Source organism: Myotis yumanensis, unplaced genomic scaffold (assembly GCF_028538775.1).
Source record: "Myotis yumanensis isolate MYYU_CA2020_CCGP unplaced genomic scaffold, mMyoYum1.0.hap1 SCAF_18, whole genome shotgun sequence".
Lineage (NCBI taxonomy): Eukaryota > Metazoa > Chordata > Mammalia > Chiroptera > Vespertilionidae > Myotis > Myotis yumanensis.
The window spans coordinates 7,602,740-7,626,102 of record NW_027223769.1 but is presented as its reverse complement, the minus strand read 5'-3'; the positions used below and the strand labels follow the sequence as shown (position 1 = coordinate 7,626,102).

General features: G+C 45.2%; 1 protein-coding gene across 1 annotated transcript; it reads right to left on the bottom strand.

Moving 5' to 3' along the window:
* Positions 1-100: 100 nt before the first annotated feature.
* Positions 101-1,680, bottom strand: COX7A1 (cytochrome c oxidase subunit 7A1). The gene is made up of 4 exons (XM_070398473.1): positions 1,574-1,680; positions 835-921; positions 650-734; positions 101-224 (listed from the first exon to the last, which is right to left on the bottom strand). Exons 1-4 carry the CDS (start codon positions 1,661-1,663, stop codon positions 169-171), a joined length of 318 nt encoding a protein of 105 aa, XP_070254574.1. The 5' UTR covers positions 1,664-1,680; the 3' UTR covers positions 101-168.
* Between the last annotated feature and the right edge of the window lie 21,683 nt (positions 1,681-23,363).

Below are 23,363 nucleotides of genomic sequence, written 5' to 3'. Positions count from 1 at the left end.
GGACTCAAGGCTGGGGCAACGGGCTGTCCATAGGACAGAGATTACTTGCTAATGGGAGGACGGAGTGAGGGGTGCACATAGAGGCCAGGGCGGGGCTGGGTTCCCCAATAAGCCAGCACATTTATTGATGCTTGTTCAAGTCCTTCAGGTCCTGCAGGCTTCTTGTTCTCACTTCTGGTGGGGGAAGGAAGCCCAGCCAAGGCAATACAGACTGTAGACCGTGCCTGGGGAGGGAGTGTAGGGGATACAGAATGAGACCCTAATCGCTTCCTTGAACCCCATATTGGGTTTTTAAACCCACCTGCAGACTCACCAACCACCAGTCTGGATCCCAGCCCCAGTTCATGGTTCAAACTCCCTCCTCAAACTGCACTTCAGTGGGGAATCCCTGGTCTTTGATCCAGACCAGGCCCTGAGCTTCTACCCAGCTCCTGCCAGGGCCCCAGGGCCCCTCCTGGGACAGAAGCCCAAGTCCTAGGGAGCTCCCCCGTACCCCCTATATGCTGGCCTGGACGCCAGTACAGTCCCCAAACCTGGCCAGCCCAGAACCCAATCCCCTCCCTAAATTCCAGCCCGAGAACCAGTCCCCTTCCTCACTCCAGCTTGGGCCTGCCTCCTGCAGTTCAGTCCGAACAGGCCCTGCACTCACCTCCCAGACACAGTCCCATGGTCAATCGGTAGAGAATGTTGTCGGTTCCCCCGCCCTTCAAGTGCACCGGAAGGTCATTGTCCGCCTGATGTTGGGGGCGTCCAATAAGAAAAGGGTGCTGTTGTCGCGAAGACGGTCTCCCCCGCCTCCCTCTGGATCGAGCTTACGGCCCCCGCCCCGCCTACCTGGAAGAGTTTCTGTTTCTCCGCCACTCGGTTTTCCAAGCGGTTCCGAGCTGTAGAACTGAAGGAGCGAATCAACGCCTGGGAAGCCTGGGGGAAGGCGGTGGGTGGGAATTAGAGGCACCTGGAGAGGCGTCTCGACGTCGGTCCAGCTGGGGTTACGGGGGCGGCCCTAGGACTTGAAAGCTTCCCAAAGGCAAGATCAGAGTTGCCAGCACGAGTGGGGGAGGGTGGACTGTCAAGAAAGAAGACCCCGAAGGTGACTAGCGCCTGGAGGGTCTGACTTGGAGGTTACGGTAACCTCACTGGTGGTCCGTGAGGTCCGAAAGGTTGGCCACCGCTGGACGGTCCTGGAAGAGGAGCGGACCCAAAAGGGAGGCGCAGTCCCCTGAATTAATGGTAGAAGCCCAGGTCCCGGAAATACACCCGATGGAGTTTCCAGACAGCCTGAGAGGTCCCGGGAAGGGAAAGGTGTTAAATTCCCAGTGCCTGGGTCCCGAGGTGTTAGGAGCCCTGGACGAAGGGAAGGTCAAACCCGGGACTCTGGGCCATGTTAGTGTCCCCGGCTATCTGAGAAGCTCTTGGCTTGGGAGGTGAGGGTGGGGGTCCCAGGCTGTTAGGCGGGAGACTCGAACCCTGAATGGGCTCACGTTCCAGTGCCCCAGATCCCCGGACGTTTAGAGAGTCTCGTATTGGGGTGAAGGCTTCCGGGATGGGGGGACCGGCCCGTGGGGGCCCTCACCCGCATGGCCCTCATTCTGCGTCCTCCTCTGCGGCTGGAGTCACCTCCCTCTCCGGCAAGGACACACAGCGGCCTCCGCTCTTGGTGCATCCCAGGCCACGCCCAGCTACATCACAAGACAGGTCAGTCTCCGCCTCTGCAAAGTGGGGTGGAGCCGGAAAAAGCCTGCGGCCAGATTCGCCCAATAGGCCCGCGGAGGAGACTCTCCAACCCCACCCCTGCGCCGAATGGTTGAGGCATCCATCTATTACTCATCTCGGAATTTCCATTGGTCCAAGTGGGGAGGAAAGCGGTTCCAAGGAATAAATGTTTTGGTTTGTTTCTGAGGAGGAATTGCGCCTGGGGCAAGTGCATTTTCTTCAAGTCTTCTCGGATCTCCTACCCTGATTGCTACTGCAGAGCGAGTGAGGTTGGGATGACACCCAACCAACTGAGCAACACCGGCCAGGGCTGGATGAATTTAAAATAAGGTTTGTGGATTAGATAACATTATACCAGTATTAATGTCCCTATTTTGATGATTGCATAATGTTTATGTAACAATGTTTTTAGTATTGGGAGGTAAAAGGGTATCATATCTGTAACTTACTGTAAAATGATTAAGAAAGAAGATATATATCCATATTCTGTATGATTCTACTTCTATTTGATTCTGATGTGCAGCCAGGGTTAAACATAGTTTTATCAACCAGTAATAATCCTGGCCTAGTCTAACAATTCTCTTTTAAAGAGGGCTTTTATAACAATCAAATTCCCTTAACACTTTCAGCCCTGGCCGGGTAGCTCAGTTGGTTAGAGCATTGTCCCATTACACCAAGGTTCTGGGTTCCATTGCACATACAAGAATCCACCAATGAATGCTGTAGGGGAGCTAGAGATGTAATATGTCTCCAGCAGTAAAGGCGTGGGGGAAATGTTTAACTTTCTGTGACTGTAACTCTCTGTAGCCGCAGGTTTGACCGATTACCCAGAAAGCCAGAATACCGCCCGAAGGTAAACATCATGCCCCAAGAAGGTTAATGAATGTATAGGGTGTGGATAACTGCCTGATGTTATCTGTTAATTTAGACTTGCATTGTACTTTCTGGTGGCCCGCCAAATGCTTTTAATATGAACCCTCTATAAAACAGAGACCCTGTCCTGGGATGGTGTGGATATATTCCTGATGGCCACTGTTGGAAGCAAGCAGCTGCTTTGCCTGTTTATGTGTTTCTCCTATTAAGCTCTAATGAATTTGAATAAAGTTATATGTCAGTTCCTCGGAATCCATCCTGAATTTAGACTTTTGGGGCTTTCCCTCAACAAAAGCATAAATAAATGGAACAAAAAAGTGATGTTTATTTCTCACTCTCTCCTTTGCTTTCTCTCTAAAAGCAATCCATCAATAAAAATTAAAGAAAACAAAATCTCTTAACACTTTCAAACTATGCTTGTAAATTGAATATGTTAGATTTTTTCTATTTATAAACTACTAGAGGTCCAGTGCACAGATTTGTGCACCAACGGGGTACCCTGGCCTGGCCTGCACCCTCTCATAATCTGGGATCCCTCAGGGGATGTCAGAGAGCCAGTTTCAGCCCGATCCCTACAGGCCAGGCCAAGGGACCCCACCCGTGCACAAATCCGTGCACCAGGCCTCTAGTATGCATATAAGATCTTTGGTTAATCTCTTCCCACCCTCAACCCTCACCCCTTCCCTCTGAAATTCATCAGTCTGTTCCATGTTTCCATGCCTGTGGTTTCTGCTCCTGCGTTGAGCATCTTCCCCCTGGTGGTCAGTGTGCATCATAGCTACCAGCCTGTCGGCTGGTCAGCCAGCTGCTTAGGCTTTTAAATCTACACTAATAAAAGAGAAACATGCAAATTGGTGTCACTCCACTATGCCCACCAACCAATCAGGATGAGTATGCAAATTAGCCCAACAAAGATGGTGGTCAATTTGCATATGCAGGCATGGAGCAAAGATTGAAGGCTCCGGCCGGAGTGAAGACTAAAGACTGAAGAGGCTTGACTTCTCCGCTGTGGCTGGACCAAAGGCCTGGGTCCCGGGTGCCGGAGGAAAACCGGTGCCAGCAGCCAGGGGAAAGAAGGCCTATTGCACGCATGCAATGGGCTTCTAGTATTAGTATATAGATGGTAGGCTTGAAACTGGACAATCAATGAGTCGTGGCTGCCTGTCACTACTTGAGCCAATTAAGCAGAGACAGGGTTGAATTATATGAGCATTTATTTCAATACTGCTAGCAGTATGGGACAGCAGCAAGTCATCCACAAAAATCTCTCCACCCCCACCCCCATAAGCCAGCTGCTTATATTGGGTAGGGCAAACATTACATGAGGAAGTAGGAATTATAGGCCTGGAGAAGTATGCAATGAAGGCTGGAGTGGGACACTATTGTTTGGGCAACAAAGTTGTCAATCTTTCCATGATATTAGGCAGTTCTTGAATGAGAATGGACCTCATTCCAAGGTTGACTGCCAGGTTCAAGGTTGACTCCTAGGTCCCAGTGGTGTACAACTCCCAGCCAGGTTAGAATGTCCTTTCTTTAATAAGAACAAGGCAATCACGGTTAATAGAGCATGATTAATATTTCTTATATTATAGCTAGTCCCCAATGTTCTATTTTTGCCTCTAACATTTCCCCACTGCTATTTCTATCATCTCATATCTATGAGATTAGTTTTAGATGAAAAATCTCATCCTGCTGGACTGCATTTGCTTCTGCCTTGAAAGCAGTTCACACATGGAACACAGTGAATGCAGGATCTAAAAAAGAGGAAGACATTGAATACAGCAGCAAGCAATTAGGCTACAAAAAATAAACAGGAGAAAATTTAAAAAGAATTCCTGCATCCCAGACAGGTTGGGTAGCCAGGAAGTTAATGTGGATAAGTCAAATAAAAAAAAACACACACACACAAAACCACACCCCTTCTGATTGTTTTATCTTGAAGATGGTTTCCCTAATTTGTTGAATGTTGTTTTCTATCAATTGAGAATTGTCAGAAAGATTAAAACAGCACATTCCTTTAAATTCCTCACAACCGTGGTTATGCCACAACAACCAATAATCTATTGCTGCCTGATTCTCTAGAACTACCTTCCTGACCTGGCTCAGCTCTTGATTTATCCCCTGTTTAGCCCTGGAAGTGGCATTCATGGCTTTTATCATGCCACAAGCTAGCCAGGTCACTTCTACATTAAGGAAGCCTACCATTACCAGCATAACAAAAATGGTTAAAGCAATATAGTCAACAGGGCTCCACAGGTGGAGATCATCATTGTAGTCCAGTGCCACGGCCCTGAGAAGGTCTCTTTTGGTTCGGATCCTGTGATGTTTCTGAGGCATAAAAAGACAGTCACCCAAAGGAACAGGGCCCCCTGGGGCTGTTGGCAGGGATATATGAATAAACAGTTACCCCACATATCAGAAACCACCCAGCCAGCAGCTTAGTATGTCCATTACTATAATGGAAGGTGAAATTATCAGAACAATTTATATTATAGTTATTACATACTGAAAGACAATAGCTAGAACACTCAGTAAAATTTTGACATTTGCCACAGGGAACTACTGCAGTAACCTTTAGAGAAAACATCCCTGCATCCTTTTCCCAGACAGTGGGTCCCAACATATAAAGGTCCCCATATGTGACTTCCCAAAATGAATGGAATGATTCCATATATTATCAATCGGTGTTCCAACTCCTACTTGGCAAAAATGTAAAGGTCCATTCTACAGAGGTTCCTCCGTTGTCAGCTTTAGAGCACTTAGAGTGGTGAGACACACATCTCAGGATCCTGTCCATTTCTCCTCCAGTTGGCCCATCATCCTTGCTCTGCTTATGTCTAACTGCCTACCACATTCTCCTACTCAAGGATGTTGGCTTTGAATTCTTTCAGAGAAAAGGGGCAAGGGTCTGATGTGTAACTGCTTCATGCTGAGGAGAGAGGAAGTTTTCCTTCAGAGGCAAGAGATCCTTGCTCTCTGTCAGAAGAGTGATGAGGTTTGGGCATGGAAGGAGGGAGCAATGGTGTCTAGAGGTGGTATTCCCTGATACGAGTAGGACTTGTAACCTGTGGAGGCAAACTGTGTTATGAAATTTTGTATATTGGGGTAAAAGCTAGAGATGAATTCAGGATCCAGTTCAATTCATAGGTGAAAAATAAAGTTTGAGTCTAATATTCACAACTATGTGTTATAAAATCTACTGAAACACAATCCCCTCCCCCCCCCAATAAAAATCACCCTTGTTTTTATTAAGGAGCCAAATTAAGACCAATTTATTTACTGTATTGTTATGGTTTCAATTTGGTCTGATCAATTGTGTGAACACAATAAGAATAGCAATTGATCATATAGGCCTTTTTTAAAAAAAATTTTGCTTTGCTGGAATTTCATGATTGAACTTTAGCCCCTCAGGGCAAAGAGCTGAGCCACCTAGCTGCCCTCAGGTTTTCCTGCAATACCTGTAGACTTGGGTGAATTCCTCACATTCTTGAGGTTCCCAAAATGTCTTAAGGTTCCTTCCTTGCCATCTCTCAGGAAAGCAACCTTGCTTCAATCCTTACCTGGGAAAGCTGCTATGAAACACGTGATCAAGCAAGGTACCACACTTTTATCCAAGGGGCTCTTATTTGGCTTCATTCTTTAAAGCTTTCTGGTGACATCCAGAGTCCGGGCATGTTAGACACAACATGCCAAAGTGTTGGTTAATAAAACCACAATTGGAAACTGGTCTTACTGAATTCATGCAAAGAAACGTATTGCCAAGACGCATTCATTAAAAATTGCCAAATTCGCCCTATCCTGTTTGGCGTCAGCCTGCAGATTGAAAGGTCCCAGGTTCAATTTTGGTCAAAGGCACATGCCCGGGCTGCAGGCTCAATCCCCAGTAGGGGGCGTGCAGGAGTCAACCAATCAATGATTCTCTCTCATCATTCATGTTTCAATCTCTCTCTCCCTCTCCATTCCTCTCTCTGAAATCAATAAAAAATATATATATTTTAAAAATTGCCAAATTATAAGAAATAAGGTAGGGAAAGAAACATAATTTACCAAACTGCTTTGAAAATGCTTCCTTATATCTAAAAAACAAAGATTAAAAATCAGCAATACTTTCAACAAAAGTCACAAAAACTATAATTATTTTTAGTTCATTTAGTCCCATAATCAATTTTTTCCCCCTGATTTGACTTGCCAGTACTTCTATAAATCCAGATAAATTTATAGGCTCCTGGAGATTTTTAAATTTTAGTTATATGCATATATAAGTAGAATATAGTTGTTAGTTCTTTATTTAATAAATCTTCCAGCAGGCGTGGCTAGTGGTTGAGTGTCGACCTATGAACCAGGAGGTTGCGGTTTGATTCCCAGTCAGGGCACATGCCCAGGTTGCGGGCTAGATCCCAGTGTGGGGTGTGCAGAAGGCAGCCAATTGATGATTATCTCTCATCATTGATGTTTCTATCTCTGTCTCCCTCTCCCTTCATCTTTGAAATTAATAAAAATACTTAAAACAAAACAAAACATGAAACAAACAAAGCCAGCAACAACACTGTGACAAAAGGGTGATAAAAACAAGCATAGGCTAGCAAAACTTCAGTTCCCACAATTAAGAAGATAAATTTTTAAAAATATATTTTTTATTGTTGATTACAGATACTTCCCATTCTCTCCCCACTCCCCCACCCCTGCCACCTTCCTCTAAACCCATAACCACCCACCCAGGTCTTCACTACCCTATTGCTTGTGTCCATAGGCTATGCATATCCTATCTAATAAAAGACAAAAAGGGTAATTAACCATACCTCCGCTACTCTTCCCATTGGCTAATCAGTGAGATATGCAAATTAACTGCCAACAAAGATGGCGGCTGGAAGCCACGCAGCTGAAGCGAGCACGAGGCTTGCTTGCTCCAGTGATGGAGGAAGCCAAGGTTCCCTGCCTGCCGTGGCCTGGCTCTGAGCTCTGAAAGCAACAGCTCCAAAAGCAACAAAGTTTCGATTATAGAAGCTAAACAAACCCCAGATACCTGCTTTCAGCCAGCCGCGGCCTCAGAGCTGGGAGTGCCAGTGAAGGCAACAGAGTTTCAATTATAGAAGGTAAATAAATCCCAGAATAAAAAAAGAAAAAAAGAAAAAAAGGAGAAGCTGGGAGCTTCAGTTGCAGGCCAGCCTGAAAATGGCCTTCAGCCCCTCACCCAGACTGGCCAGGCACCCCAGTGGGGACCCCCACCCTGAAGGGGGTGTGGCCAGCTGCAAACAGCCATCAGCCCCTCACCCAGGCTGGCCAGGCACCCAAACGGGACCCCCACCCTGATCTGAGACACCCTTTAGGGCAAACCAGCCGGCCCCCACCTGTGCACCAGGCCTCTATCCTATATAGTAAAAGAGTAATATGCAAACTGACCCTAACAGCAGAAAGGCTGGGAATGACTGATCACTATGACACACACTGACCACCAGCAGGCAGACACTCAATGCAGTAGCTGCCCCCTGGTGGTCAGTGTGCTCCCACATGGGGGAGCTCTGCTCAGCCACAAGCCAGGCTGATGGCTGCCAGTATAGCGATGGTGGTAGGACCCTCTCCCACCTCCTCAGCAGTGCTAAGGATGTCCAACTGCAGCTTAGGTCTGCTCCCCGCTGGCAAATGGACATCCCCCCCAGGGCTGCCGGGCTGCCAGAGGGATGTCTGATTGCCAGCGTAGGCCCAATCCCCCAGGGAGCAGGCCTAAGCCAGCAGGTGGTCATCCCCCGAGGGGTCCCAGACTGCAGGAGGGCACAGGCCGGGCTGAGGGACCACCCCCCCGAGTGCACAAATTTTTGTGCACCGGGCCTCTAGTCTATACTAATAAAAGGGCAATATGCTAATTAGACCAGGAGACCTTCCAGACGTCCTTCCAGACATCCTTCTGGACAAAGCCATGGTGGTGCATCCAAGGCAGAAGCGGTTAGGGGTGATCAGGCTGGCAGGGGAGGGCAGTTGGGGTGGATCAGGCCAGCAGGGGAGGGCAGTTGGAGGTGAGCAGGCAGGCAGGGGGGAACAGTTGGGGGTGAGCAGGCTGGCGGGGGGGCGCAGTTGGAGGTGTGCTGGCCAGCGGGGGGGCAGTTGGGGGCGAGCAGGCTGGCAGGGGGCAGTTGGGGGCAATCAGGCTGGCAGGGAGGGCAGTTGGGGGTGATCAGGCTGGCAGGGGGGCAGGTGGGGGCAATCAGGTCGGCAGGAGGGGCAGTTGGGGGCGAGCAGGCTGGCATGGGAGCATTTGGGGGTGATCAGGCTGGCAGACAAAGTGGTTAGGGGCGATCAGGCAGGCAGGCAGGTGAGCGGTTAGGAGCCAGCAGTCCCGGATTGTGAGAGGGATGTCCGACTGCCAGCAGTCTGACATCCCCCGAGGGGTCCCAGATTGGAGATGGTGCAGGCTGGGCTAAGGGACAACCCCCCCCTCCCCCCCGCCGCACGAATTTCATGCACCGGGCCACTAGTCCTATATAATAAAAGCCTAATATGCAAATTGACCAAACAGCAGAATGACCCGTGGAATGACCAGTCGCTATGACAGGCACTGACCACCAGGGAGCAGACACTCAATGCAGGAGCTGCCCCTAGCCTGCAGACCCCAGGCCAGCCAAGGCAGGTGCCAGCAGGGGCTCCCCAATCACCCTGCCGGTCGCCCCACAAATCGGTCCTTATTGCCAGCCAGGCCTAGGGACCATACCCATGCATGAATTTCGTGCACCAGGCCTCTAGTAAGTATATAAATTCTTTGGTTTATCTCTTTTTGTCCCCCTAATCCCACATCTAGGTATGTCAGTCTGTTCCATGCCTCCATGCTTCAGGTCTTACTTTGTTGGTCAATTCATTTTGCTCATTAGATTCCACAAATAAGTGAGATCATGTGATATTTGTCTTTTTCAGATTGGCTTATTTCATGGATTGGAAGAATTAGCATAATATTTTCTAGGTCCATCTATGCTGTCCCAAAGAGTAAGAGATCCCTCTTTTTTACAGCTGCATAGTATTCCAAGTGTAAATGTCCCACAGTTTTTTTTATCCACTCATCTACTGATGGACACTTGGGCTGTTTCCAAATCTTAGCTATTGTAAATAACACTGCTATGAACATAAGGGTGCATGTATTCTTTCTGATTGGTTTTTAGGATATATTTCCAGAAGTGGGGTTGCTGGGTCAAAGGAAGTTCCATTTTTACTTTTTTGAGGAAATCCTATACTGCTTTCCATAGCGACTGCACCAATCTGCATTACCATCAGCAGTGAATTTCACATCCCTTTTCTCCACATCCTCGCCAGCACTTGTTGTTTGTTGATTTTTTGATGGTAGCCATTCTGACAGGTATGAGGTGATATCTCATTGTGGTTTTAATTTGCATTTCTCTGATGATTAGTGACTTTGAGAATTTTTTCATGTGTCTCTTGGCCATCTGTATGTCCACTTTGGAGAAATGTCTATTCAGGTCTTCTGCCCATTTTTTGATTAGATTGTTTGTCTTTTTTGTTGAGTTGTATGAGTACTTTACATATTTTGGATATTAACCCCTTAACAGATGTATTATTGGCATTTGGTGGGTTTCATTTTTAATTTGATGGTGGTTTCTTTTGCTGTGCAGAAGCTTTTTACTTTGATGTAGTCCCATTTGTTTATTTTCTCCTTAGTTTCCTTTGCCCTAGGAGATGTAATGTAAACATATTGCTATAAGAGATGTTTGAGATTTTGGTGCCTATGTTCTCCTCTAAGATTTATATGGTTTCATGCCTTACATTTAAGTCTTTTATCCATATTAAGTTTATTCTTGTGTATGGTTAAGTTGGTGGTCTAGTTTCATCTTTTTGCATGTTTCTATCCAGTTTTCCCAGCACCATTTATTGAAGAGATTGTCTTTACTCTATTGTATGTTCTTGCCTCCTTTGTCAAATATTAATTGACTGTAATGGTGTGGGTCAATTTCTGGGGTCTGTCTCTGTTCTGTTCCATTGGTCTATATGCCTGTTCTTGTGCCAGTACCAGGCTGTTTTGGTTATAATGGCTTTGTAGTATAGTTTGATATTCGGTATTGTGATCCCTCCTACTTCCTTCTTCTTTGTCAAGATTACTGCAACTATTTTGGGTCTTTTTTGGTTTCATATAAATTTTTGGAGTATTTGTTCTAGCTCTGTGAAATATGCCACTGACATTTTAATAGGGATTGCATTGAATCTGTAGATTGCTTTGGGTAGTGTAGACATTTTAATTATGTTAATTCTTCCCATCCATGAACATGGCATACACTTCCATTTGTTTGTATCTTCCTGTATTTCTTTTTCAATGTCCTATAGTTTTCTAAGTACAGGTCTTTTACCTCCTTGGTTAAGTTTATTCCTAGGTATCTTATTTTTTGTTGTTGTTGTTGCAGTGGTAAATGGGATTGCTTTTTTAGTTTCTCTTTCTGAGAGTTCATTATCTATAATAATCTATAATAATAAAAGTGTAATATGCTAATTAGACTGGACGTCCTTCCAGATGACCTTCTGGACGAAGCCAGGGCTGCGAGGGAAGCCAGGGTCCCGGGTGCCAGAGGGAAGCTGGTGCCAGCAGCCGGGGGAAGGAAGGCCTACTCTTGCATGAATTTTGTGCATTGGGTCTCTAGTCGGTCTATAAAAGTGCCATCAATTTCTGGATGTTGACTTTGTATCCTGCTACATTGTCGAATTCATTTATTAAGTCTAGTAGTTTCCTGGTGGAGTCCTTAGGGTTCTCTATGTACAATATCATGTCATCTGAAAATAAGGACTGTTTTACTTCCTCCTTTCTAATTTGGATGCCTTTATTTTATCTTATTTTTTCAAATTTAGTGGCAATTATTATTATTTTTAAATTCTTTATTGTTGAAAGTATTACATATGTCCCCTTTCTCCCCCATTGACTTCTCCCATCCTTGCCCCCCAGCACAGGCCCTCACCCCCCCATTGTCTATGTCCATTGGTTATGCTTATATGCATACAAGTTCTTTGGTTGATCTCTACCTGCCCCACCCTCCTCCACTGCCTTTCCTCTGAGGTTTGATGATCTGTTTGATGCTTCTATGTCTCTGAATCTAGTGTTGTTTTTTTAATTTGTTTGTTTGTTCATTTGTTCTTCGTTCTGGATCTATTTTTGTTCATTAGTTTATGTTGTTCATTATTTTCCACAAATGAGTGAGATCATGTGATATTTATGTTTCTCTGACTGGCTTATTTCACTTAGCCTAATGCTCTCCAGGTCCATCCATGTTATTGCAAATGGGAAGAGTTCTTTCCCTTTTCAGGGGTGGAGGAGGGACTGACTGAAGAGGTGGGAGAGAGGAGGAAACCAGGGGGTAGGGGAGGGCCGGGTTGGAAGAGTTGAGTTGTTTTCATTTAATATTCATAAGGGGGTGTAGTGCCTGGACTGCAGCAAGTCAGAGAGGATGTCACAGGACTTCTAACTTGGATGTGAAAACCATCTAATGATACCACTGCTTTTTGTGCCACCAAGAAATGTCTCAAAACCTTACATTTTAATTTCTTTACCAATTTATTGAACACGTACTTTGTGCAAATCATTAACATGCAAATCACATTAAAATGTTTTCTAAAATTAGCTAAGTGTCTCTGGTCACAGGTGTGATATTTTGCAAACTTTACAAACTATTACACTGAAGTTAAAGTACCAATCCATTTAATGTTTTACTTATCATTGTATTTTTTTAATGTGTTAAAGGAAAGTATTTTTTATTACTTAAAAATCATAGTTATTTCATTCATTCATTTATTCAGTGAATATGTACTGAGCACTTACCATACTTTAGGCTTGGTACTAGAGACATGTCTGTACCTTTATAATAAAGTACTAGGGGCCCAGTGCACGAATTCATGCACCTTGAAAGGAACTGTGGTCCGTGAGGCTGCTGTGAGCACAGGGGTGGGTCTCAGCCCATCCTCTGCGCCCCCACCCGGCCCCTCCTGCCGCAGCCCCGGTCCCCTGTCTGCCAGCAGCCCTGCTCCTGCCGTCGCTGCTCCCATGCGCTGACGGTGTGGAGTGATTGGGGCCAGCGCCAGCAGCGGGTGTGAGTGGGGCCAGCACCATCAGTGGGTGCAAGTGTCGGCTGTTGTCCTGATCGCCCCTCAGGAGCAGGGGGAGGTGGAGAAGTCCTCATTGGCGATCAGGGCTGGCAGCCACCACTTGCACCTACTGACAGTGCTGAGTGATCGGAGCCGGTGCCGGGCGCTGGCAGCGGGTGTAAGCGGTGGCTCTGGAACTGGCAGCGGGTTCGACGAGGCTGGCACCAGCAGCAGGTGCGAGTGCCAGGAGGGACCGCAGTGCACAGGAGCAAAGAATTTTCAGTAACCACCAGAGGCTTGCCGTGATGACAGCGACCGGCGCTCCACCTTGGTCTGGTGCCCCCGCTCACCTGCTCCACCATCCTGCCACAGCCGATGCTGCCATGTTCTGCGCTCTGCTGCCTGCTGCTGATGCCCTCCATGTTCCATGCATGCCCCCTGGTGGTCAGTGCACGTCATAGTGACTGGTTGTTTTGTTGTTCGGTTGTTCTGCCGTTCGGCCTATTTGCATATTAGGGTTTTATATATATAGATGTTAAGCCCTCACCAGCGTCTCTCTGTGGTTAGAGCACCAGCCTGAGAACCGGAGGGCCATGGGTTCAAATCCCAATCAAGGCCACATATATGGGTTGTAGGTTTGATCCCTGGCTCAGGCTGGGGCACGTGAGGAAGGCAACCAATCCATGTGTCTCTCTCACATCTCTCTCTCTCTCTGTCCCCCTCCTCCCCTCTCTCTAAAAAAGTCAAGAGAAAAAATATTCTTGGGTGAGGATTAAAAAAGAAAAAGTATGCTAAGTGCCATGATGCAGGAAGTTTCAGAGCATGTAGAAGAGATGTCTAATCCAATCTTGGATAGTTAAAAAAGGCTTCCTGGAGGAAGTGACATCTAAAAGAACCCTAACTCTCATTCATTAGCTAGACCAAATTGATTAGAAAGGGGAGGGGTGGAAAGAAAGTATTCTATGGGAAGAAACCGATTCTTTAAAAATGCCAAGAGGCAAGAGAGAACTCTGCTCAAGAGTTCTCTCTTTTTTACAGCTCCGTAGTATTCCATTGTGTAGATGTACCACAGTTTTTAATCCACTCAACTGCTGATGGGCACTTAGGCTGTTTCCAAATCTTAGCTATTGTAAGTTGAGCTGCTATGAATATAGGGGTATATATATTCTTTCTGATTGGTGATTCTAATTTCTTGGGATATATTTCTAGCAGTGTGATTACTGGGTCAAATGTGAGTTCCATTTTTAATTTTTTTAGGAAACTCCATACTGTTTTTCACATTGGCTGCACATTCTGCATTCCCTCCAGTAGTGTATGAGGGTTCCCTTTCCTCCACATCCTTGCCAGCACTTGTCATTTGTGGATTTGTTGACGATAGCCATTCTGATAGGTGTGAGGTGGTACCTCATTGTTATTTTGATTTGCATCTCTCTGATGATCAGTGACTTTGAGCATTTTTTTCATATGCCTTTTGGCTTTCTGAATGTCCACTTTGCAGAAGTGTCTATTTAGGTTCTTTGCCCATTTTTTTTTTTTAAATACGTTCCATTGATTCTCTACAGAGAGGAAGGGAGAGAGACAGAGAGTCAGAAACATCGATGAGAGAGACATCGATCAGCTGTCCCCTGCACATCCCCCACCGGGGATGTGCCCGCAACCCAGGCACATGCCCTTGACCGGAATCGAACCTGGGACCCCCCCAGTCCGCAGGCCGACGCTCCATCCACTGAGCCAAACCGGCCTCGGCTCTTTGCCCATTTTTTAATTGGATTGTTTGTCTTCCTTTTGTTAAGTTGTATGAGTATTTTATAAATTTTGGAAATTAACCCCATATTGGATGTATCATTGGCAAATATGTCCTCCTATGCAGTGGGCTTTCTTGTTAGTTTGCTGATGGTTTCTTTTGCTGTGCAGGAGCTTTTTATTTTGATGTCGTCCCATTTGTTTATTTTCTCCTTAGTTTTCATTGTCCTAGGAGATGTATCGGTAAACATATTACTACAAGATATGTTTGATATTTTCCTACCTATGGATTCTTCTAATATTTTTATGGTTTCCCATTTTATATTTAAGTATTTTATCCATTCTGAGTTTATTTTTGTGTATGGTGTAAATTGGTGGTCTAGTTTCATTTTTTTTGCATGTATCTGTACAAACTTCCCAGCACTGTTTATTGAATAAACTGTCTTGACTCCATTGTATGCTCTTGCCTCCTTTGTCAAATATTAATTGAGCGTAATGTCTTGCATCGATTTCTGGGTCCTCTGTTCTGTTCCATTGGTCTATATGCCTGTTCTTGTGCCAGTACCAGGCTGTTTTGAGAATAGTGGCTTTGTAACATAATTTGATATCTGGTATTGTGATTCCTCCAACTTTGTTCTTTCTTAGGATTGCTGCGGCTACTTGGGGTCTTTTTTTATTCCATATAAATTTTGGAGAATTTGTCCTAAGTCTGTGAAATATGTTGTTGTTATTTTAATAGAGATTGCATTGAATCTGTAGATTGCTTTGGGTGGTATGGACATTTTAATGATGTTGATTTTACCAATCCATGAACACGGTATATTTTCCTACTTGTTTATATCTTCCTTTATCTCTTTTTTCAACGTCCTGTAGTTTTCCGAGTACAGGTCTTTTACCTTCTTAGTTAACATATTGCGGACAGATCATGAGAATTCTCGTGTTTTCATATTACAAAGTGTTTTACAAAGTATCATACTTTAAAAAGATATTAGCTTGTAAGAACATGTAATAAATAACTTCAAAATGCAATGGATAGTTAATTTTAAGTCATGCCTTTAACATTTATGTAAAACGTTTTTTGTACTCATTCAATAGAAACTTATCTGGCCACTGGATAAAGCTAGCAATAAAACTACTGTGTTAAATTTATTCCTAGGTATTTTAATCCCATGGTAAATGGGATTTTTTTTTTTTAGTTTCTCTTTCTGTGAGTTCATTATTGATGTATAAAAATGCCCCAGATTTTGAGGTGTTAATTTTGTATCCTGCTACGTTGCCTAATTCATTATTAAACCTAGTAGTTTTTTTATGGAGTCTTAGGGTTTTCTATGTACAGTATCATGTCATCTGTGAATGGTGACAGTTTTACTTCCTCCTTTCCAGTTTGGATGCCTCTTATTTCTTCTTCTTGTTGGATCGCTAAGGCTAGCACTTCTAGTACTATATCGAACAGGAGTGGTGAGAGTGGGCATCCCTGTCTTGTTGCTGTTCTTAGGAGAAATGGTTTTAGTTTTTGCCCATTGAGTATGATGTTGGCTGTAGGTTTGTCATGTAGGGCTTTATTATGTTGAGGTATGATCCCTCTATTCCCACTTTGATGAGAGTTTTTATCAAAAAAGGGCATTAGCTTTTGTGAAATGCTTTTTCTGCCTCAATTGATATGATCATGTGATTTCCGTCTTGCAGTCTGTTAATGTGCTGTAACACATTTATTGATTTGTGAATATTGTACCAGCCTTGCATCCTCGTAATAAATCCCACTTGGTCATGGTGTATGATCTTATTAATGTATTGCTGGATGCGATTTGCTAATATATATATTTTTATTGATTTCAGAGAGGAAGAGAGAAGGATAGAGAGATAGAAACATCAATGATGAGAGAGAATCATTGATCGGCTGCCTCCTGCATGCCCCCTACGGGTATCAAGCCCGCAACCCAGGCATGTGCCCTTGGCCAGAATTAAACCTGGGACCCTTCAGTTCGCAGGCAGATGCTCCATCCACTGAGCCAAACCGGCTAGGGGCATGGTCGGCAAACTGCGGCTCGCGAGCCACATACGGTTCTTTGGTCTCTTGAGTGTGGCTCTTCCTAAGCCTTAGGAGTGCCCTAACCTAACCTAATAAAAGATAAACATGCAAATTGACCGTACCTTTGCTATGTCTTAAACCACGCCCACCACCCAATCAGAGCGGCTATATGCAAATTAACCCAACCAAGATGGCGGCCAGCAGCCACAGAGCTGAAGCAAGCAGGAGGCTTGGTTGCTCCAGTGATGGAGCAAGCCAAGCTTCTCGGCCGGCTTTGAGCTCCACTCAAAGCAACAAAGTTTCAATTATAGACGATAAATAAACCCCAGATACCTGCTTTCAGCCGGCCGTGGCCACGGAGCTGGATCGAGCAGGAGCCGGCTCTGAGCTCCACTGAAGGCAACAAAGTTTCAATTATAGAGGGTTAACCATTTGATTCCCAAGCAGCGCAATTGCGCTGCTTGGTATTTCTCGACATAAAATAAAACAAGCGCTATCACGCTGTTTGGGTCTTTTCGTACTCATTTAGAGAAAGCGCGGTTGCGCTGTTTGGGATTCTTCAACAGTGTTTTTTCAATACCCACTGGGACTCAAACGAATCATATGTTTTATCGACATAAAATCTCAGCAGCGCAATAGCGCTGCTTGGGACTCAAACGGTTAAATAAATCCCAGAATAAAAAAGAAAAAAGAAAAAAAGGAGAGGCTGGGAGCTTCCGTCACCAGGGGGCTTGGCCAGCCTGAAAATGGCCCTCAGCCCTCACCCAGACTGGCCAGGCACCCCAGTGGGGACCCCCCACCCTACAGGGGGTGTGGCCAGCCTGAAAACAGCCATCAGCCCCCACCCAGGCTGGCCAAACCTCCATGGGGTGAGGGTCCCCACTTGGGGGGGGGGCTTGACCAGCCTGCAAACAGCCATCAGCACCTCACCCACGCTGGCCAGGCACCCCATTGGGGACCCCCACCCTGAAGGGGGTGTGACTAGCTGCAAACAGCCATCAGCCCCTCACCCAGGCTGGCCAGGCACCCCAGCGGGATCCCCACCCTGATTCAAGACACCCTTCAGGGCAAACCAGCCAGCCCCCACCCATGCACCAGGCCTCTATTCTATATAATAAAAGGGTAATATGCAAATTGATCCTAACAGCAGAAAGCCTGGGAATGACTGGTCACTATGACACACACTGACCACCAGGGGGCAGACGCTCAATGAAGGAGCTGCCCCCTGGTGGTCAGTGTGCTCCCACAGGGGGAGCTCTGCTCATCCATGAGCCAGGCTGATGGCTGCCAGTACAGCGGTGGTGGTAGGACCCTCTCCCACCTCCTCAGCAGTGCTAAGGATGTCTGACTGCAGCTTAGGCCTGCTCCCCGCTGGCAAGTGGACATCCCCTGAGGGCTCCCGGGCTGCCAGAATGATGTCTGACTGCCAGCTTAGGCCCAATTCCCCAGGGAGAGGGCCTAAATCAGCAGGTGGTCATCCCCCGAGGGGTCCCAGACTGCGAGAGGGCACAGGCCAGGCTGAGGGACTCCCCCTAGTGCACAAATTTTTGTGCACTGGCCCTCTAGTTAAGTTAATAACAATGTACCTACCTATATAGTTTAAGTTTAAAAAATTTGGCTCCCAAAAGAAATTTCAATCATTGTGCTGTTGATATTTGGCTCTGTTGACTAATGAGTTTGCTAATATTTTGCTGAGGATTTTAGCATCTATGTTCATTAGGGATATTGACCTGTAATTCTTTCTTTGTAGTGTCTTTATCTGGTTTTGGGATTAGGGTAATGCTGGCTTCATAGAAAGAGCTTGGAAGTGTTCCTTCCTCTTGAAATTTTTGGAATAGTCTGAGGAGGATAGGTGTTAGTTCTTCTTTGAATGTTTGGTAACACTGCCCTGTGAAGCCATCAGGACAGGGCTTTTGTTTGCTGGAAGTTTTTTGATTACTGCTTCAATTTCATAAGTAGTTATCAGCCTGTTCAGTTTTTCTTATTCTTCCTGTTTGAGTTTTGGAAGGTTGTATTTTTCTAGGAATATGTCCTTTTCATCAGGGTTGCCCAATTTGTTCTAACAGAGTTGTTCATAGTATTTTTTTTTTTTTTTTTTTACAATCCTTTGTATTTCTGTGGGGTCGGTTGTACTTCACATCTTTCATTTCTGATTTTGTTTATTTGGGTCCTCTCTCTTTCTTTGTTGGTAAGCCTGGCTAGGGGTTCATCAATCTTGTTTATCCTTTCAAAGAACCAGCTTGTGCTTTCATTGATTTTTTTATTGTTTTCTTTTTTGTCTCTGGTCATTTATTTCCATTCTGGTCTTTATTATTTCCTTCCTTATGTGTACTATGGGCTTTTCTTGTTGGTCTCATTCTAATTCTTTAAGTTGTAGGGTTAGATAACTTATTACAAGTTTTTCTTGTTTTTTTTTTGAGGTTGGCCTGGAGTCCTATGAACTTCCCTCTCAGGATTGCTTTCACTGTGTCCCATAGATTTTGGATTGTTGTGTTTTCATTGTCATTTGTTTCCAGGATGTTTTTTTTATTTCTTCTTTGATCTCTTTGGTAACCCAATCATTGTTTAATAGCATGCTATTTAGCTTCCATGTGTTTTATTGGTTTTGAGTGTTTTTATTGTAGTTGATTTCTAATTTTATGCCACTGTGATCTGAGAAGATCCTTGATATGATTTTAATCTTGTTGACTTTGTAGAGACTACCACGTTAGGTAGTCCTAATGTGGGCTACCTTTGAAAACGTCCCATGTGCATTTGAGAAGAATGATATTCAGTAGCTTTGGGGTGAAATGTTCTGAATATGTCAATTAGTTCCACCTGATCTAGTGAGTCGTTTAGGATTGCTGTTTCCTTGTTGATTTTTTGTTTAGAAGATTTATCCAGTTATGTCAATGGGGTATTAAAGTTCCCTACTATGATTGTATTGTTGTTGATCTCTCCCTCAATATCTTCCTGAAGTTTTTTTTATGTATTTGGGTGCTCCTGCATTGGGTGCATATATGCTTACCGGAGGTATATCCTCTTGTTGTATTGATCCCTTTAGTATTATGAAATGGCCTTCCTTATCTCTTGTTATGGCCTTCACTTTGAGGGCTATTTTGTCAGATATAAATATTGCTACCCCAGCTTTTTTTCCATTTCCATTTGCCTGAAAAAATTATACCACCCCTTCACCTTCAGTCTGTGTGAGTACTTTGTTCTGAGGTGGTAGTCACCATATATATGGGTTATGTTTTCTTATCAATTCAGCCGCTGTATCTTTTGATTGGGGCATTTAATCCATTTATGTTTAAGGTTTTTTGCCATTTTTATTATTTATTTAACTTTTAAATTTTTTATTGATTTCAGAGAGGAAGGGAGAGGGACAAAGAGATAGAAACATCAGTGATGAAAGAGAATCATTAATCGGCTGCCTTCTACATGCTCCATACTGGGCATTGAGCCCACAACCTGGGCATGTGCCCTGATCGGGAATCGAACTGTGACCTCCTGGTTCATAGGTTGATGATTAACCACGGAGCCATACCAGTCTGGTGCCATTTTTATTCTTTTTTTTTTTTTTTTTTTTTTTTTTTTAGCAGCAAGGAAATTTATTATCTCACAATAAGAAAGTAAAAAAAATTAAGAAGTCTACGGGATGCCGAAACCGGTTTGGCTCAGTGGATAGAGCGTCGGCCTGCGGACTGAAGGGTCCCAGGTTCGATTCCAGTCAAGGGCATGTACCTGGGTTGCGGGCACATCCCCAGTGGGAGATGTGCAGGAGGCAGCTGATCGATGTTTCTCTCCCATCGATGTTTCTGTTATGCCCAGATTTCAGGATTCCCAAGAAACCACATCAGGGAGCCAGCCAGTCCGATGAAAAAGCATAAGAGTCTTTATTCGAGCTAGCTCGGCTCCCCCACCTTGCCGACACAGCGACAGGAAGCAGAGAGAGATAACTCTGTGTGGAGACGGGTTATATAGGGGGAGTTGGAGGAAGGGGAGGAGAAAGGACTGTGCTCTGCCGATTGGCCAGGCACAAGTCTGTGTCTTGTTCCTGGGTGTGGCTTGCAGAGGCTTAGACTTCCGGGAAGAAGCTCCTTGCCAAGCACGTGGCCAAGGTAAGATGGAGCACTTACCCTGGGGCAAGGTGGAGGGCGTAGCCCTTACCCTGGGGCAAGGTGGAGGGCCTAGCCCTTGCCCTTTCATTCCCCCCTTTGTCTTGGAACTTCCGGCTCAATCATGAGACGGACTGCATTTCTATTCCACCGTTGCTAGAGGCCCGTACTGGGCATATCTTAACAAATGGTCTGGTGGAAGGGGAAGAAACCATTTTAGCTTTAACAACTTCTATTGAAATAGGATTTTCTCCTTAAAATTCCTCCATGGCTATCAAAAAGCCAAATCAAGATTAATTTATCTACTGTCCTGATGTTTGCATAAACACAACAAGAATGGTAACTGACTACCTTTGCTGGAATCTCATGGTTGAATCTTAATATGCCCCGTAGGGCCAGGAAGCCGCACCACCCAGCTGCCATCAGGCCCGCCTGCAGTATCTGCTGAGTTAGGTGAATCCCTCACCTGTAGCAACTCCACCTGAGCCCATGCTCTAGGCTTTAAGCCCATCTCAGTAGCCCTCCTACTTGTTGCGGCCCAGAGTGTGTGGGGGTTCCGCAGGAACGCAGAGGCATCCCTACTGCTCCCCTTCTACTCTTACCAACCGCCAATAATGGTAGGGCATGGGCCAGACGCTCCAGCGCCAGCCATCTTCAGGGCTTCCAAGCAGGATACCAGGCTTTCTTCGTGGCATTTTTACTGGCTTCAAGTCTTTAGAGCTCAGACAGGGCTCTTTAAAACATGACACTCCAGTCAAAGTTTTCCATTATAAAACCACTATTAGGAACCAGTCTTATTGAATCTATGCAAAGAAATGTATTGCCATGACTTATTTAGCATTGCCAATATTTCAGAGGAATTATGTAAGGAGAAAAACATACTGATCTGCTCTAAGATTTTCTGATTTTTCCTTGCCAATTCCTTTTCATAGAGTTATAACAAAACAGTAACTGTTGGCATTAAACTTTCTTTCTATGCATAACCATGCCTTAGACCTTCTATTCCAAACAGGCCTTTCCCAGCTTTCTACAGTTGAGGTTTGTACTACCCCTGACATGGGCATGGTTATGCAGGCCTGCAAGACAATATACAGGCTGCCAACCATCAACTGTCTCTCAACAGAGACCAAAACCTGATGGGCACCCTTCCCTGCCCAGTTGGGCACCTGCCCTCTTGGCAGCCAGACACCCTCTACTCTTGGGGTTCACCCCACACAGTCCCCTTCCAGGACAGCCAACATACATTCAAACCTGCAAGAGAATCAAAGGTCAATATAACATATCAATACAATGAAACATAATATTGGCATCATGGCCGCTTCAGGCAGCCAAATCCTACTAAAGCCTATTCTTGACCTTCCTATGAATTATCCTTGTCTCTTTGGAGCCATGTCCATGAAGATGCAGGCATCATCTAAGTCTATTACACAGTATTGTGGGGGCTCCCGGTAGCAGGAGTGATCTCGAGCAATGTTACCAGCATCAGGCAGGTCGAGCATGCTGTAGCTTGAGCTTGAGCGGGTTGTGTTGATCTCGATCGACGCTCCATTTGGTGACGAAGTCTTCCCAGATCACGGATGGGTCCGCTGACCAGACGTGAGTGTGATGGACCCAGGTCGCTACGCCGTCTACCTTGAGAGCGGTGGGGGTCGTCAGCACCACAGTGTAGGGACCCTTCCAACGTGGTTCGAGGGTCTCCTGGCGGTGCCTTCTGTCGTAGACCCAATCTCCTGGTCTGTGCTGATGAAGAGTTGGGGTTGGGCTGGTCTCGTACAGATTCTAGGGCCCGTTGCCTTCCTTTCACAGGCAGGGGGAAGGGCCCATGAAATCTCTGCCCTGAGGAACTGTGAGCCCCACCCTTAAATGTCCCAATCAGACTAGAAAATCCACAAATACCTTTTAAATCTACCCCAGAATTTCAAAATCCCAATCCAGCACAGAATATCACATAGCAAATCAAAGTTCTCAGCAAACAAACAGACAGAGATGTTTACTAGTTAGGCGGGCCGATTCCACCTCTGACAGAGAGCAAGCACCCTTAGGGAAAGATCCCAGCGGCCGCTCAGGGTACTTTGCTATCGGTCAGAGCACTCAGCCTCAAATAAATCAAGCCTGTGGTTGTTTTGTGTTTTTTTTTTAGACACAAACAGAAATTTCACTAGCTAAACAATTTTCAATAAAGACAGATAACATTTCCCATTAAAAACTTTGAATCACCACAGGAGAAAACAAAACAAAACAGGAATAAACAAAAACACTTTTACACAGGCGCATGCCACTTTTACAGCACAAAATACCAACAGGTAACCTAGTTTGATTAACATATTATCTAGAGCCCTTGGGTAACCTGGGTTAAACTTAGGCATGTTATCTAAATTACAGTCCTGGGTCTCCAGAACACTGAGTTGATAAGTTAACTGGAGCCCTCTGATCCTGGGACAGCTATGCTGTCCCTCCCAGGCAAAGGAAAAATGTGCCCTCTAAGCCCAGTATGAAACCAGTTTCTACCTGAAATAATACTTTAGAAATTGGATTACTGCTATCAGTCCCTTCTAAGACTTTGACATAAGCTATTTAACTTTTTTTTAGGGAGGGAACATATAACCTTTAATTGCCCTTAGTTTAAGGAAAGCAGGGTTTTCTAGATTTAAGAGATTAGCTTAAAAATAGTATTAAATAAATCCGTGAGGCAAGCACACTTCCTGCCCCATAAAACTCCACCTTAAAGCTCCACCCTTGACTAAATCAGAGGGAGGGGCCTTTGCTGTTTCAAGATGGCGGCCCCCAGGGGAGCAGCAAGTCATGTGGCTGACATGGCGGCAGCCAAGTCATGCAGCCCAAAATGG